The sequence below is a fragment of the Erythrolamprus reginae genome, chromosome 1 (genome assembly GCF_031021105.1).
Source record: "Erythrolamprus reginae isolate rEryReg1 chromosome 1, rEryReg1.hap1, whole genome shotgun sequence".
Lineage (NCBI taxonomy): Eukaryota > Metazoa > Chordata > Lepidosauria > Squamata > Dipsadidae > Erythrolamprus > Erythrolamprus reginae.
Genome location: NC_091950.1, coordinates 72,021,587 through 72,036,439, shown reverse-complemented (window position 1 = coordinate 72,036,439; position 14,853 = coordinate 72,021,587). Strand labels below are relative to the sequence as shown.

The 14,853-nt window shown below is 40.0% G+C and overlaps 2 protein-coding genes across 8 annotated transcripts in view; one reads left to right on the top strand and one right to left on the bottom strand.

Moving 5' to 3' along the window:
* Nucleotides 1–1,948: 1,948 nt before the first annotated feature.
* Nucleotides 1,949–3,265, top strand: INSM2 (INSM transcriptional repressor 2). The gene has a single exon (XM_070734047.1). The coding sequence runs from the start codon at nucleotides 1,949–1,951 to the stop codon at nucleotides 3,263–3,265; it is 1,317 nt and encodes a 438-aa protein (XP_070590148.1).
* Nucleotides 3,266–5,090: 1,825 nt separating this feature from the next.
* RALGAPA1 (Ral GTPase activating protein catalytic subunit alpha 1) overlaps nucleotides 5,091–14,853 on the bottom strand; it is a 141,094-nt gene continuing 131,331 nt past the window's right edge. For 6 of the 7 annotated variants that reach the window (XM_070755479.1, XM_070755460.1, XM_070755496.1 and 3 more), the window contains one exon: nucleotides 5,091–6,313. Coding sequence is in view for 4 of the 7 variants with exons in the window: in XM_070755460.1 (XP_070611561.1) it covers nucleotides 6,165–6,313 (149 nt within the window). In the remaining 3 variants the exon portion in view is untranslated. Of the gene's footprint in view, nucleotides 6,314–9,305; nucleotides 9,334–14,853 lie in introns of those variants that run through there. The other variant, XM_070755488.1, reaches the window with a different exon arrangement.

Sequence of the window (14,853 nt, the reverse complement as noted above, 5' to 3'; positions counted from 1 at the left end):
CCATCCGGGCAGCAGTCCACCCCTGGTTCTTTCTGATGTGGGCTAATGTAATAGAATAACAGAGTTGGAAAGGACCTTGTAAGTCTCCCAGTCCAACCCCTGCTCAGACAGGAAACCTTTTACCATTTCAGACAAAGGGTTGTCCAATCTCCTCTTAAAATCTTGTAGTGTTGGGTCATTTGCAACTTCTGGAGGCAAATTGTTCCACTGATTAATTGTTTTAAGTGTCAGGAAATTTCTCCTTATTTCTGGGTTGCTTCTCTCCTTGATTAGTTTCCATCCAGTGCTTCTTGTCCTGCCTTTGGAGAATAGCTTTGGAGAACAGCCCCTGAGATATTGGAACACTGCTATCATGTCATCCCTAGTCCTTCTTTTCATCAGACTAGATATACCCAATTTCAGCAATTGTTCTTTATATGTTTTAGCCTCCAGTTCCCTAATAATCTTTGTTGCTCTTTTTTGTGCTTTTTCTAGAATCTCAACATTTTTTAAAAAACATGGCATACTGAATTAATGGATTTCCCCAAACTTTATGGCCAGCATTGTTACCAAAGCTTGAAATCTGGACAGTGATTTCTTGACCCAATTTCATTTCTATGGAGAGGGGCGGCATACAAATCTAATTAATAATAATAATAATAATAATAATAATAATAATAATAATAATAATAATAATAATAATTTCTAGGTGGAATTAGCACAGGAGACAAGCAGTTTAAAGCTATTGTGTAAAACCATCCTTATCCTCCTCTGTCAACCAGCATGAATGGAGACAACAATATTGATGTTTCTGGCAAAGTTGTTGGCACTCTTGATAGCATTATGCAAATACCATGCATTGTTACCCTTACTGAGAAATAGTGTAGCTACCCAAGCCAGTTCTGGATTATTAGAACTAATGGGCACCTCAGTCTGCGGCAGTCCAGGGGTGAGAAGGCCATTAATCTTCAGCTTTCCATGCTGCATGTCTGCTTGATAATGGGAAGAAGTTAAACTATCATGTCATGGATGAGTTCCATCAACTTTTTTGGTGGTGGGGAGGGGTGTTATTTATTTATTTATTTATTTATTCATTCATTCATTCGTTGTTGTTGTATGTCAACCAACTCCTGAAGGACTCTGGGCGGCTTCCAGTAGTAAGAACAAAACATTAAAATATTATAAAACATTATTAAAACCCAGCCAACATACATGGTCTCACTCACATTCCTAGCCATCTAGGATCCCATCCACTCAACGGTCCCAGGTCTGCAGGAAGAGCCAGGTCTTCATGGAAGGCCGGTAAAGTGGGAAGCATATGAATTGAAGTAAGAAAATTGACCAGATACTTTCAGGAGATCGGATTTTGATTACAGTATTTGCATTTTAGCAGAGGATTAGGGACACCTTCGTTCCTTCGGGCGATCAGTTCAGCACCCAGAGGAACTTATTCGTCGAATGGGCCAAACTTTTATCTTACACCTCATCCACTGCAGGTAAAGCACTGTGGCCTTATTGAATTCTCTACCCAAAGCATCAGGGACCTTGCGAGCAACCCCCCCAACTTCGCTTTGGCTTTTGAAGAAGGAGTCGAAGATCATTCTTCCAAGCCTGTCTGGGGAAGATGGGAACAGGAGAAGGGAGGGTGCAACGTGCTGGCACAAGCGGGCAGGTAAGGGATGGCCGGGCGGTGAGACTGCCGCTTGCCCTGGAGCTAAGCATTTCGCCTTGCCCGTCCCCGCCCCTCGCCCAGGCGCTCCGTTCTCCCAAGCTCAGATTCTCCCGCCTTTTCCAAGTCGCCTCTCCCCTCCCTCCACCTCGGTCCCTCTCAGCGGCCTCATTGGCAGCCTCGGGCCGAGGGAACGGATGACGCACTCGCTCCCCGAGGGACGCGGGGCTATAAACCCGCCCGACGGGCATCGCCGCACCCGGTGCAAGGGGAGCGCTGCCATCCGGCGTACCCCGGAAGATGCCGCGGGGGTTCCTGGTGAAGCGGAGCAGGAGGCCGGGGGGCTCCTATAGGATGCGCCCCGCGGGCGGACTCTCGGCGCTCCGCCTGGAGGAAGCGCCCCGCCTGGCGACGCCGCAACAGCCCCAACCCGCCTGCCCAGCAGTGGCGATCTGGGACGCGGGAGGCTCGGAGGAGCCCCGAGGAGCCCCTGTCGCCGACGAGCCCAGGCGCTGCGTCCCTCCTCCTCTCGCCTCCGCAGACTCCTCGCCTCCGCGCCCCGCCTTGGCCCTGGCCGAGAAGCTGCCCCTGATCCCGCGCACGCCGCTGCCTTTGCCCCCCGCGCCGCTGCCTTTACCCGCCGTCCCGCTTTGCCCTGCTGTCCCGCTCAAGCGCCCCTCCCGGGCCAAGCCGCCGCCCGCCAAGAAGCCCAAGGCCGCGCGCAAGCTGAGCTTCGCCGACGAGGTGACCACGTCTCCCGTCTTGGGCTTGCGGATCAAAGCGGCGGCCGAGGCGGGCAGCGGCGGCGAAGGCATCCGCCTGGCTCGCTCGACGCTGCTGGGCGAGTTCGTCTGCCAGCTGTGCAAGGAACCCTACGCCGACCCTCTGGCTCTGGCTCAGCACCGCTGCTCCCGGATCGTGCGCGTCGAATACCGCTGCCCGGAGTGTCACAAGATCTTCAGCTGCCCGGCCAACCTGGCGTCTCACCGCCGCTGGCACAAGCCGCGCCCGGCCACCTCGGCCGGTCCCACCCGGGACAAAGAAAACAGCCGGGATCAGCACCACGGCGCTGCGGACAGCTCCTGCTGCCGGGACCAGCCGCCTCCTCACGCAGCGCCGCTCAATCTAGCCAGTGAAGCCGCCGCCGCCGCCTCCTCGTCCTCCTCCTCCGTCGCTACTCCCGCTTTGGTAGCTCCTCCCGGCGAGCTCTACTTTTGCCCTTATTGCCGCAAGTCTTTCCGGCGCCAGGCGTACCTGCGTAAACACCTGGGCACCCACCAGGCTGGCCTGGCCGCCTTCCCCCCCAGCCGCTCGCCCCCTCGCCCGCCGCCCCCGCCGATCGCCTTCGCCTGCCACTTGTGCGGCGCGCACTTCCCGTCGGCGGACATCCGAGACAAGCACCGGGTCTGGCACACGGTGCGGGAGGAGCTGCTGCTGCCCCTGGGCCAACCCGAGGGCGGCCTCACCAGCCACGGCGAGCAGCAGATCTTCTCCTGCAAACACTGTCCCTCCACTTTCTTCAGCTCACCCGGCCTTACCCGCCACATCAACAAGTGTCACCCTTCGGAGAGCAGGCAGGTGCTTTTATTGCAGATGTCCGTCAGGCCGGGCTGCTAAGGCTCCTCGGTCCGGCCCCTAGTTGATTTTCTTCTCCTCCAAAGACAGAACGGGGAAACCGCACGCGTTTGCTGGACTGGACAGAGCAGGTGCTCGGGACGATTTCCCCATTGTCTGAAACGGCGTTACCCGATCTTTCCTTTGTCCCTTAAGCTTTGAACCTGTTTCTTTGATGTTCCAAAAAAAAAAAAAAATCCTCTCCAAAGTATAATTTTCCAATGGAAAATCATAACCCAAAGGTATCGAATATTTTTTAGTCCAGAAAAAGCAGCTTATTCTTGACAATTTTTTCCTTGCTGCCTTATAGTGGGATGAGAATGCGTTGTACATTTTGTGAAATATTGAACTCTTAAAACTGTTTTCATATTGAACTCTTTACCATTTAGAAGCCCACCTTCTGCTTTAGGACTAAAAAGGTGGCATTTACGTCGAGGGAGGAAACATACTTTTAGGCTGTGCTTAATACTGTAGCTAAACCTAGAACCAACTCTGTGCCTACCTTTGAGTAAGTCATCTGGGGGAAGCGGGACTGTGGATATTTAATTCTGGTTACTCTTGTCCCGAGGACCTTAAGTACATTCCAAAACTGTTTTAATTAAAGCTTAATTGGGAAGGAGTAGTAGTCAGGTTTATATATTCAACTAGGGGAAGTTGTCTCCCCACTTTTCAAGCTTAAAAAAAGTAGTTTTTGTAACTGTTTTGCTCATTGTGTTCTGTAATATAACAATATATAGTCAGTTATTCATGGCAGGTCAATGTCTTGTTACAAAATGCTCCTTCGGTCTGCTGTTGCTCATTACTGGTTATTAAAATCAGCATTAATTTTTGTTTGCTTACTGAGTATATTGTGTAAGTTTACGAGCTCACTAAAATACAGATGATAAACACACACACACAGAGGATGGGAGGGCTGCTTTAAGATTTTGATTGATAGGTAGTGATCTGGCAATAACTGTAACAAGCACAAGAGGTTATTAGCTTCTTAAAGTTCAAGGCTCTCCGTTGTCCATGGAAGTGCTTTTGCAAAACTATAATCTCTAGTTTTTTCTCCTCGGTTATAATTAGAAACTAAATCACAGGAAAATGCCCAATTGGATGAAAAGAATAATAATACAAATGAAAATTATTTAGAATATAATTTAGGGGATCAGCCTTTCTAAATCAAAAGTGATTTTGAACTGGACCTCTATCTAAAACTCCTCCTTTGATTCCAGGTTTTAGTTTGTTTGACAAAATATTTGGAAACCAAACTAGGATGTTGTCCAACAGCAATATAGTTTTCTAAATCTGGGGTTTAGTTTTTATACAATAATTTATTAATATTTTAGCTAGGTATGGTATGGTTCAGTGAAATATTGTATATGGCAAAATACTTCTTTTTCACTCTAACTCATTTATTGAGATTTCTCAAATGCTATGAAAACTTTTAAAAATGCAACATACTTCATACACAATAATTTCAATATCCAATTTGCTTAAAAACAGTAGACAATTATTTAGTATTTTAAGCTAAATGATTTTAGCTTAAAATACTAAAAACCTCTTTCTAAGCAGAGGAAAATGTAGTAGCGTTAGTAGTTGCTCCCAGCATTATATACTGTACTTTGTGACTTTATGAATACTGTTTTAAGCAGAATATGTGTTACATGGCACAAAATCATTAGAAAATTACGTTTGGAAAAAAAGAATGGAATACAAAACTGATTAAAAAGATTTTGTATTTGAACAATTAAATCATCATTCCATGCTATTCATTTCACGATATTTGTACACCAAAAAGGTTTACATAAATCAGTTTTTGTAATGAAAGGCAAAACACCCAAAGTGGTAAGAATAATTTTATTGTATTATTAAATAGCATGTCTTTTCTTCAACCATTACAAATTTGTATATACTACATGGCGAACAAATACATCAATATATATATTTCTATAGTTGCCCAAGTGAGGAACATATATTTACACATGCGGTTAGTATCAGTGGCATGCTACATTTTGTAAAAGCAGAATATGGCAAACAACACAGTTGAATTTCTTCATTATGAAAATATTTCTGAGAGTAGTGACAAATTGGAGTGGAATGTATTTGTGTATATATTTGCTATTATGAGAGTACAGCCTTCCCCCACCCCACCCCCCTGACATTACTTGATTGAAAGCAAATGACTGAAGAGGCAAAGTGCTTGAAAATAGGTGATTGATTGTACATATGTATACATATACAGGTATACCAAGGGGCGATCTCAACTTTTGAATGAGAAAGATTGTGCCAATAGGGCCAAGAAAAAAGCAAATGTTTAGCAAGGAAGTTGGACGCTGTTGATACTTAACAGTAAAATGCTTGCTGTTAAGTCTGTCCAACAGTGAATGAGAATAATGGAGCTGAGGAACAGTCTCTAGTAACTTGGTTTATTCTTATAATATAATAACTCTGTACATAATTCTGTGAATTCTAGTGATATTTGCAGAGAACTCTGGGAATACATCTTAGTTTGAAAAGTATACATGCATCCCTTTGAAGATGACATTTTTATTATTTTGAAAGGGTTATACAATAAATAAAAGTGGAACATGCCTGCAGTTTCCAGCTTCAGGGGTGGCTAGCAATTAACCAGGGGCATTAAAAGAGTCTTTGTTTCTTCTCACAAGGAAAAGTGTACGTATATATATATATATATATATAAAAAGAAACACAGTGAAACAGGAAATGCTCTGCATTGATAAACTATGATTAGCGGGAAGCTGAATATTCTAAACACAAAAGCTAAAATGTTTTCATTTCGAAGTAAAATCCCACGTTTCTTTAAAATAAAAACAAGAGCAGAGGAATGAAGGAACAATATTCAGCATAGAGGAGAAATTTATGTCTTGATAAAAGAGACTGGAGGCTTTACCCCTCGCTAAGTCTTGTAGGCTGAGCCAGAGGACCGCCGCAGTTTCATGGACATACGACTCTTGCTAGTCCGTGGAGAAATGGGGAAAGCTAGATCGGACCTGTCCATCTGCGCTGCTGCTGGAACTTCGGACGCCTGAGTCTCTGGGTGGGGCCCTATAGAAAACAGAAGGACCTCACATATTAAAGCAATCTGATTACCGAAGATTTGCAGAGTGCAAGCCTTAAAACAGTATCCTCTCTTTCGATCTGTCCCACCAACAGCAACTCATCTGCCAAAATCATTAACAAACCTATCTATTTTAGATTATGAGTGACTAGTGGACAGTTTCAAACAAACTAACCAATAAGAAAAGACTAGAAAGTTATTAAATAACAGGGTGGCATCTAATTGGTGTTATACATACAGTATATATTCTTATAGGATTCAATGGGAAAGAAGAATGAACAAATCATACTAGCTGAATATACTACATGGTTTATTATCTTTGTAAAAGGAACAAGATAATTTTGACAGGACTTGGTAGTACTGTTGACCCAAAGCAGAGTAATTTTCCTTGGATTGGCCCCAAGGCAAATAGCCGAAGCAAAAGGTTAGGTTAAGGTTAATACGGTTATTGTAAAAGTCAAAATTCAGAGGCATGCAAAACAGGCCAGATTGTATGTACAGTCTATGATCATTCCTTTAGGTAAACTTCCATTTGCCAAAGAAGAAAGATATTTCTTTCTTTATTCTTTTAAAATAAACTGTAGATCAAAACAGATCATGTCTGCATTCACCTGCAAAGATATTTTTAAAGAAATGAATGACATGGCTGATATTAACAGAGATCAATGATCAAGGTATCAGTTGGCTACTACATGCACACTAACCTATATTCCGATTCTGCTATTTATAATTTAATTCTGTAATAATTCTACATTTTCCCACTGCAAATGTGAAAAACTTTGTTTTTGAAAGGTGAGAAAATATGACTTTCTTCAACTAATGCAAATTATTCCTAATATTTTTCTGATTACCTGTTAATTAATGGAATACTAAGTTATGTTGCATTTAGTAAATGCTCAGAAACAAAAATTCTTATTATAAACATGGCCATAAAGCCAGTTTTTTTAAATCATCTACCTTACCACATGTACATTTACACATAAAGTGTAATCAAAGATATAACCAAAATCCTAGTTATTTTAATGGTCCTCCATCACAGTGTTCAGATTTATGTATGTACGTTTATATTATATTCATCTTAAAAATAAAAGTATTTTTCTCCACGAATTAAAATAACACGGCAAAATAATTCAAATAATACAAAATAAAAGGAATCAAATTGCAAGTGGAAAAAACTAAGGGAATCTGTATTACATTGCAAAGTTATCTAATATTTAGGCATTATGCTTTCAGAGGATGAGTGGATGCTATGACAAGATCACTCTGTAAATACACCCTCATGTATTTCTATGGATGGCATTTGACAATTGTATTAAATCTCAAAGTTATATTATAATTTAATGAAAAGATTCTTCTGAAGAACGCAAACACGCTTAAAATGATGTATTTAGTGTTTCCAGTTTATAAAATGTGTTTATGAAATCAATTTAATAAAATACTTTTGAGAATCTCAAGAGTATTTCCTTCCTTCCTTCCTTTTCCTTCCTTGCTTCCTTCCAAATCTGAAAGCACATTTTTTGCTTTCATTCTGAAATATGCTGCAAGGTGATCACTGTAAGCCCTGTTGACTAAGTCACAAAAGTAACTGCTTTTAAAACCAGACTCCCACGAATGTGACCTAATAATATAAATGCTATACGGGTAGTCCAGACTTACTATCACAATTGAGCCCAAAATGTCTGTTGATGAGACATTTGTTTTGCCTCATTTTACAACATTTCTGGTCACAGACATTAAGCAATTCACGGCAGTTGTTAAGTTAGTAACCCGGTTGTTAAGTGACTCTGGCTTCCCCATTGACTTTGTCAGAAGGTCACATGACTTTGGAACACCGCAACTGTCATAAATATGAATCAGTTGCCAATATCTGAATTTTGATCATGTGACTGTGAGGATGCTGCAAAGGTCATAACTGAAAAAATGGTTGTAAATCACTTTTCCCTCAGTGTCATTGTAAATTTGACAAATGTTTACAACAACCAAATGAACTGTTGTAAATCAAAGACTACCTGCAGTTTGTGCTTTGGCCAATACCTTCTGAAATAGCTTTTCTCTGTTTTTCTATATGTAATATATAGATTGATCAATTAATTAATCAATCAAATGGTAGATAAAAGCTATCTTTTGGACTAGAAATGATCCCATATGTAACTTAACTTTTATATTCCGAAACAGTTTACTCTCTTGTGTTCCTAGCAATAATGCTCATTTGCTGGTTAGAAGGCTAGCTCCTAAGCCGTTTGATATGGGACAGGGGTAGGCAAAGTTGGCTCTTCTATGACATGTGGACTTCAGCTCCCAGAATTCTTGAGCTAGCATGACTGGCTCAGGAATTTTGGGAGTTGAAGTCCACAAGTCATAGAAGAGCCAATTTTGCCTAGCCCTGATATGGGACATTTATAATGGAAGGATTGCTCTTGCAAATATTTTAGTCTCTCAACCTCCTCTCCTTAGGAAGAAGACTAGTATCTTTAACATATAAAGAACCAAGATCTTGAACTGTGTTTGGAAACAAGCTGATAGCCAGTACAATCTACGGCAAACTTATAACATAATACACAAATGATGTATCAAAAAGCAAGTCAATTGCTGTAGTTTCCAAATACAGCACAAGGGCATCCATAAGAAATCCAGTTTGTGATTTTCAGCTGATTTGGCACGGAGTATATAAAGCCGCAGTAAAAGAAAATTTATTCTGCCTTAAAAAGCCTCTTCCACATGGAAGAATAGGTTTGGTTTTTTTTGCTTGTTTATTTAAATTCATCCCCACCTGCCCAGCACACACCAATACTCAGACATTCTATCTTGTTCGCATTTTACAAGGAATCATAGTACTCCAAATGGTAGAGTAGTGCATAAAAGGTCAAGGCTGCCGCCCTGCACAGCCTACCATTCACAGCTAGTGTGAAAGACCTTCCAAGTCAAGCCTTTGTACCCTTTACCTTGAAGTGGCCAATTCTTTCTAGAGGTGGCTTGGGAAGGAGAAGAAATATCACACCATTTCTTTCTTTGTTGAGAATGAAGAAGTGATGGAGAGGTGGACAGAAGTAAGGAAAAAAGGAAGAAAGATAAAAAAGATAACAGGTGTGAGACATGAGACATGAGACCAGTAGAGATTGGAGGGCATTTACAGATGAGTACAGAAAGGAGAAAGTTAGAATCTGTTATGTTGCTAACATGCAAGCTAAGGTTAAAGACGGATGCATTAATGTGCAAAAATGGATCAACAGCTTAACAATCAGGAAGAATACTCACCAACTACAGGTTACCAAAGAAAAAAGGGAAAAAAAGAAAAAAGAAAAGAACAGGAAAAAGAAAAATAATTCTATAAAAATAATTCTGATCCAACAGCCTCATTGATACAACCATTATGACATAAATACGTTATAGAGTTTTAGAAACTGCTTATAAATATTTAAAAAATGCCTTGCAATCGATAAAACAACAAAATGCATTTTTTCCAGCTCACATGAAAAATAAAATTCTTTCTAAAATTGTGTTAAGTGTAGTTTTAACACATATTCACAGAAAAACATTTGATATTAAAAATCACCAACTTGCAAAAGGAAGCATATATGGTTATGATACAGTTTACATGTCTAAAGAATTAAAAACTGGTAATACTTTTTAGCTCTTATGAAAATAGAGGCCAGGTAAACCTATAGTACAATCCTTTTTTTCCCTATACAACTTCCCCTTTTTTTAATCATTCTTCACATTTATTTAACTTGAAGGTAGTTGAAAAAGAAATAGAAATGCATCAATTTACGTTGAGTATGTCCCAGCAGTTCAAATATTTTTTTTCTATATTGTAAAATGTTTTCATTATGTCCTTTGAGCTGGCTACAAGCTAAGATCTGAAATGATGTAGAGAATTCAGACATAGTAATGTACAGTGAATTAATAAGGAGCTTTGGTCCCAGATGCCATCTGTTGTGTTTTACCCAATATTGTTAATTCAGAAAAAAATTTAGAACCATGGAAGATTAATTTTGTATATGGTAATAGCAGCAATATTATTGTACGCATGAAGATGGAAGAACAATAAATTCCTAGAATGGAGAGTCAAAATTAGGAGAAACTGACCTGTTTTGTCAGGGGAGGAAAAGTAGTTTAAAACAACAACAACAAAAAAACCTGGAAAGCTTTTATGGAGGTTTTTGTTAACAGAAAGGTGAAATGAAGATTTACAGATTTAAAGAAAGAAAAGGATGAGAATTTAATATAGGGTCAAAGGTATTTCTTGAAGAGTTACGAGGGAGGAGAGATGATGGGGTTGTTAATATCTGCCGAAGAGAAAGTTGAAAATCATTAGCTTTCTTTTTTTAAAAAAAGTATTTTTATTAAAAGTTTTAAATACAGTAATAAAAGATAATACAAACTAAAAATAAAAATAAAAATGCAAGGAAGCAAACAGAAATAGGAAAAAAACTCCTACTGAGAAAGAAACCTCCTGTCCTCTTCACTTCCTTAGTTAAATAATATAAAACTCTTCATCTGATAACTCAACTCTTTATCTGTAGGTACGAAAGGTTGGTGACCCCTGGTCTAAGGCCTACCTTAAGCCAGCAATATTTTGTTTCTATCAATATACATAGTGGATATTATTTTGGTTGGGTAACATCTTTGAACATTAGTTGGTAAATACTAACTTGTAAAATACTAATATTTTTTAAAAAATATTCTATTTCAAATAATCTTTTTGTTGTGAGCACGACAAACATGCACTTTGAAGACTCATAAATTACATTGAAGAAGGGCTTCAATTATACATCGTACCAATGTTCCCTCTAATTTTCGGTGTGGGCGGAAAAGTATAGTGTCTGAGCGGCAGTCCCTTCAGGACTGGGAGGCACAGAAGTCAAAATAAATAAATAAATAGATAGATAAATAAATAAGTAAATAAATTTTCATGACTCAGCGCCTGATTTTTTTACACAGATGTCACCCAAGAAAACTTATTGTGTAATCATTTGGGGCTTGGGGCTGGGGCAGAATAAGGTCCCTTCCCACTATGTTATTCTGTTATTTTATATTTCAATTAATATCATTATCCTCTTATAAATCCAGATAGGCCGTCATGCCTACTCCTCCTTCTTATCCACTCTTCTTAAAAGAAACAAAAAGACATTATACAAATTTTTCCTAATTAGGAAAAAATATTTATCTTCCTGTTTATTAAAATAAATTAATAATAAACCAAAACCAAAATGTATTACTATTAAAACTAAGACAGCAAGGAAAAACAAAAATACAACTATTAATAAATCCATGCTTTAAAATCTTCATTTCTTAAATATTTATCATAGTATTATAGTAATCAAATAATACTATGAAACACCAATGCATCAATTAATATACAGTGATATCTTGTCTTACGAACTTAATTGGTTCCGGGAGGAGGTCCGTAAGGTGAAAAGGTCATAAGACGAAACAATGTTTCCCATAGGAAACAATGTAAAACCGATTAATGCGTGCAAACAAAAAATATATATAGCAAAAACGGCACTCCACTGGGTGCCGCTGCCCGGCTGTCACCTTCTGAAACAGCTGGGCACTTGACCGTGAATGAGCAGTTTCATTGGCTGACCAATGCAAAAACTCCGTTGGAACGAGGTGCCAGGAGAAAGCAACCGCCACTAAATGGAACGGTGCCTCGCTTAGTGCCTGCATGCGCCTGACTCAGATGCTAGTAAAAAGTCAGAAGTCCACCAGGCACACTGTGAAACAGCAAGGAATGCCAGCAGAGTCACCAATTAATTGAAGGCAATTTGGGTTGAGCGCTGAAAGAAGCCTTCTTTGGCCTTTCAAATGCCTCCAAAATGGCCACTGAGGCTTGAACGATCAAGTGACTAGAGAATGGCAGCTATGGCATCAGAGGCTTCAGTTTGGTAGGTTGGAAGAGTGCCAAATAGACACCTACGATCACAAATGCCACAAATCAGTGTGGCATGGTGGCGACGACCCAACGGCTGACAAAGAACAGCCGAAGGGCTTCTGTGGCTTCATTTTTTAAAATTATTCTTTCCAGTAAAATTAAACTAGGAGTGGCTGAAAAGGAAGGCATAAACTTGATTCCAGAAGTCCAGATGTCTGGGAATAGTTTGCTAGTAACTGATCTCGGAAAAGATGACTGTTTGAGATCTGACTTGAGCTGAAAACTGGGGCATGGGGAGAGGCATGGAGTAGTGCCCAAAAAATATAGACTCAGTAACTAGGCAGATCAGACTGAAGCAATCCATTCCTGGGCAACCATACCGGAGAACCCAAAATTTTCAGTCAACAAATCTTAAGGCCATTACATCTTGTGAGACTTGCTTGTGGAAGGCTGATATATATACAGTATATTTTAGACTGTAAAGATACAAAAACCTTTGGAGAGTATTGCATTTTATTTTGGGAGGGTTTTTTTATGGGGGGGACTTTGCACACATAAAAACAAAGCTTTGCTATCAGGTTCTCTTCCTCTAATCAAATTATTTTTGGCTGGTAGTTTAATTTATTCAACAGGTAACTGGCAAATGATATAGAAGATACATCTAACCATATTATGGACTGAAAAGACCCAAGGCTGTTTTTGTATTTCTTTCTAAATATACAATTAGAATTGCTTCAAATTCTCTGGGGACATTTATTAACATTATTTATGCATGCAAACAATTTCATCAAAGTTAGCACTGGTAGCAATGTAGAAATAATTCAGGAGGGATTGTTTTATCTGGAAGTTTCATTACAAGAGATAGATTTATTATGAGAGATAGATAAGCTACAAACCTCTGCACACTGGTGTAAGAATAAGTTGTATTAAATACAGAGATTATCGTATTTTTCAGAGTATAAGACATATCTTACTTTTGGGGGAAGAAAATAGGGGGGAAATAGCTCTCTACCAGGTATTCATCTGGCTAGCATCTTTAGTCTGTTCAGCTTCAGCACATTATTTTATCCCCTGACTGAGGCTGAAAAAACCTTTTTCAGAGGGAGTAGGAATGAAAATAAGCCTGAAAAGATTTAAGGCAGGAAAAATTGCTTCGGAAGAAGTAGGAATAAAAATAAATGTTGTAAGCCAGAAAGATCATTGCATTAGGACTGAAAAGCCTTTTTCAGAGGGAGCAGGAATGAAAACAAACCTGCAAAGACTTAGGGCAGGAAAAACTGCTTCGGGGGGGAGTAAGAATAAAAAGAAATGCTGCAAGCCAGGAAGATTGTTAGCACTGCATTAGGGCTAAAAAAATCCTTTTTCAGAGGGAGTAGGAAGCCAGGAAGATCATTAGCTCCTAGTTATGGCTGGGGGAAAAAAGCTCAAAAAACGGGCTACATTTGGAGTATAAGACGCATCCAAATTTTCAGTCTCTTTTAGGGAGGAAAAAGATGTGTCTTATATAGTGATGGGTGAACCAAACCCGCACAATTCGGGCCTGTACCGAATTTTGCGGTGTTCGGTATGCCGAACACGAACCTGAAATTTTTTCAAACTTCGGGCAAAGTTCGGCATTCAGAGCTTTGACGTGACTGACAGGTTGCTAAGGACGCCAAGGTGATCACTTCCTGGATTCCATGGAATCCAGGAAGTGATCACCTTGGCGTCCTTAGCAACCTGCCGGTCACGTCAAAGCTCCGCTCCCGGAATCTCTTCGTGGGAGGGATTCCCCATTCGGTTTCGGGTGAATTTTGCATAAAGTTCGTCCGAACTTGCCGAACCCAAACACTGTTGGGTTTGTCCATCACTAGTCTTATACTCCAAAAAATACGATAGTTCTGGTAGATGTGCTAAGGGGGACCTTGTTTATCTTGACTTTTGAGGTGGATACTAAAACCTCTCTTCGGTAATATGGGGAATGTATATGATAAATATCTAATTTATTAATGTTCTACAAACATTCATAAATTTGTTATTACTTGAATTTCCGAATCAATTTTAAATCCAATTTAATATCTGAGTTACAAGAATTGTGTTGTGACTGAATATTCAATCAGGAAAGGGGTAAAAGATCTTCAAATTGAGGTGGATTCCTGGTGGGCTACATGGACAAGTACCATATTTTTCAGAGTATAATATGCACTTCCCCCCTCCAAAAGAGACTGAAAATTTGGATGCCTCTTATAGTCTGAATGCAGCTTTTTCAGAGCTTTTTTCCAGCCTTGAGATGTTTTTAATTCCAATTAGGAGATAAAAAGCATGCATGCTCAAAACCAGTGAACTAATGCACTGAAGTTGACCAATCTAAGAACACTAGATAAATACCCTTTCCCCCAAAATAGGACATTCCCTTAATAATAAGCCCAATCGGGCTTTTGAGTGCAGGGCAATAAGGCCAAGCTCTTATTTCAGGGTTCAAAAAATATAAGACAGGATCTTATTTTCAGGGAAACACGGATACCGGGAAGGCAGAATCCCCCCCCCATTTTCCTCCCCCAAAATTAAGGTGCATTTTATACTCTGAAAAATACTGCACATGTAATATCCTTGCAAACAAGATTCGTTTATCATTGCTGTCTTTTAACCCCTCCCAAAAATGTTTCCTGA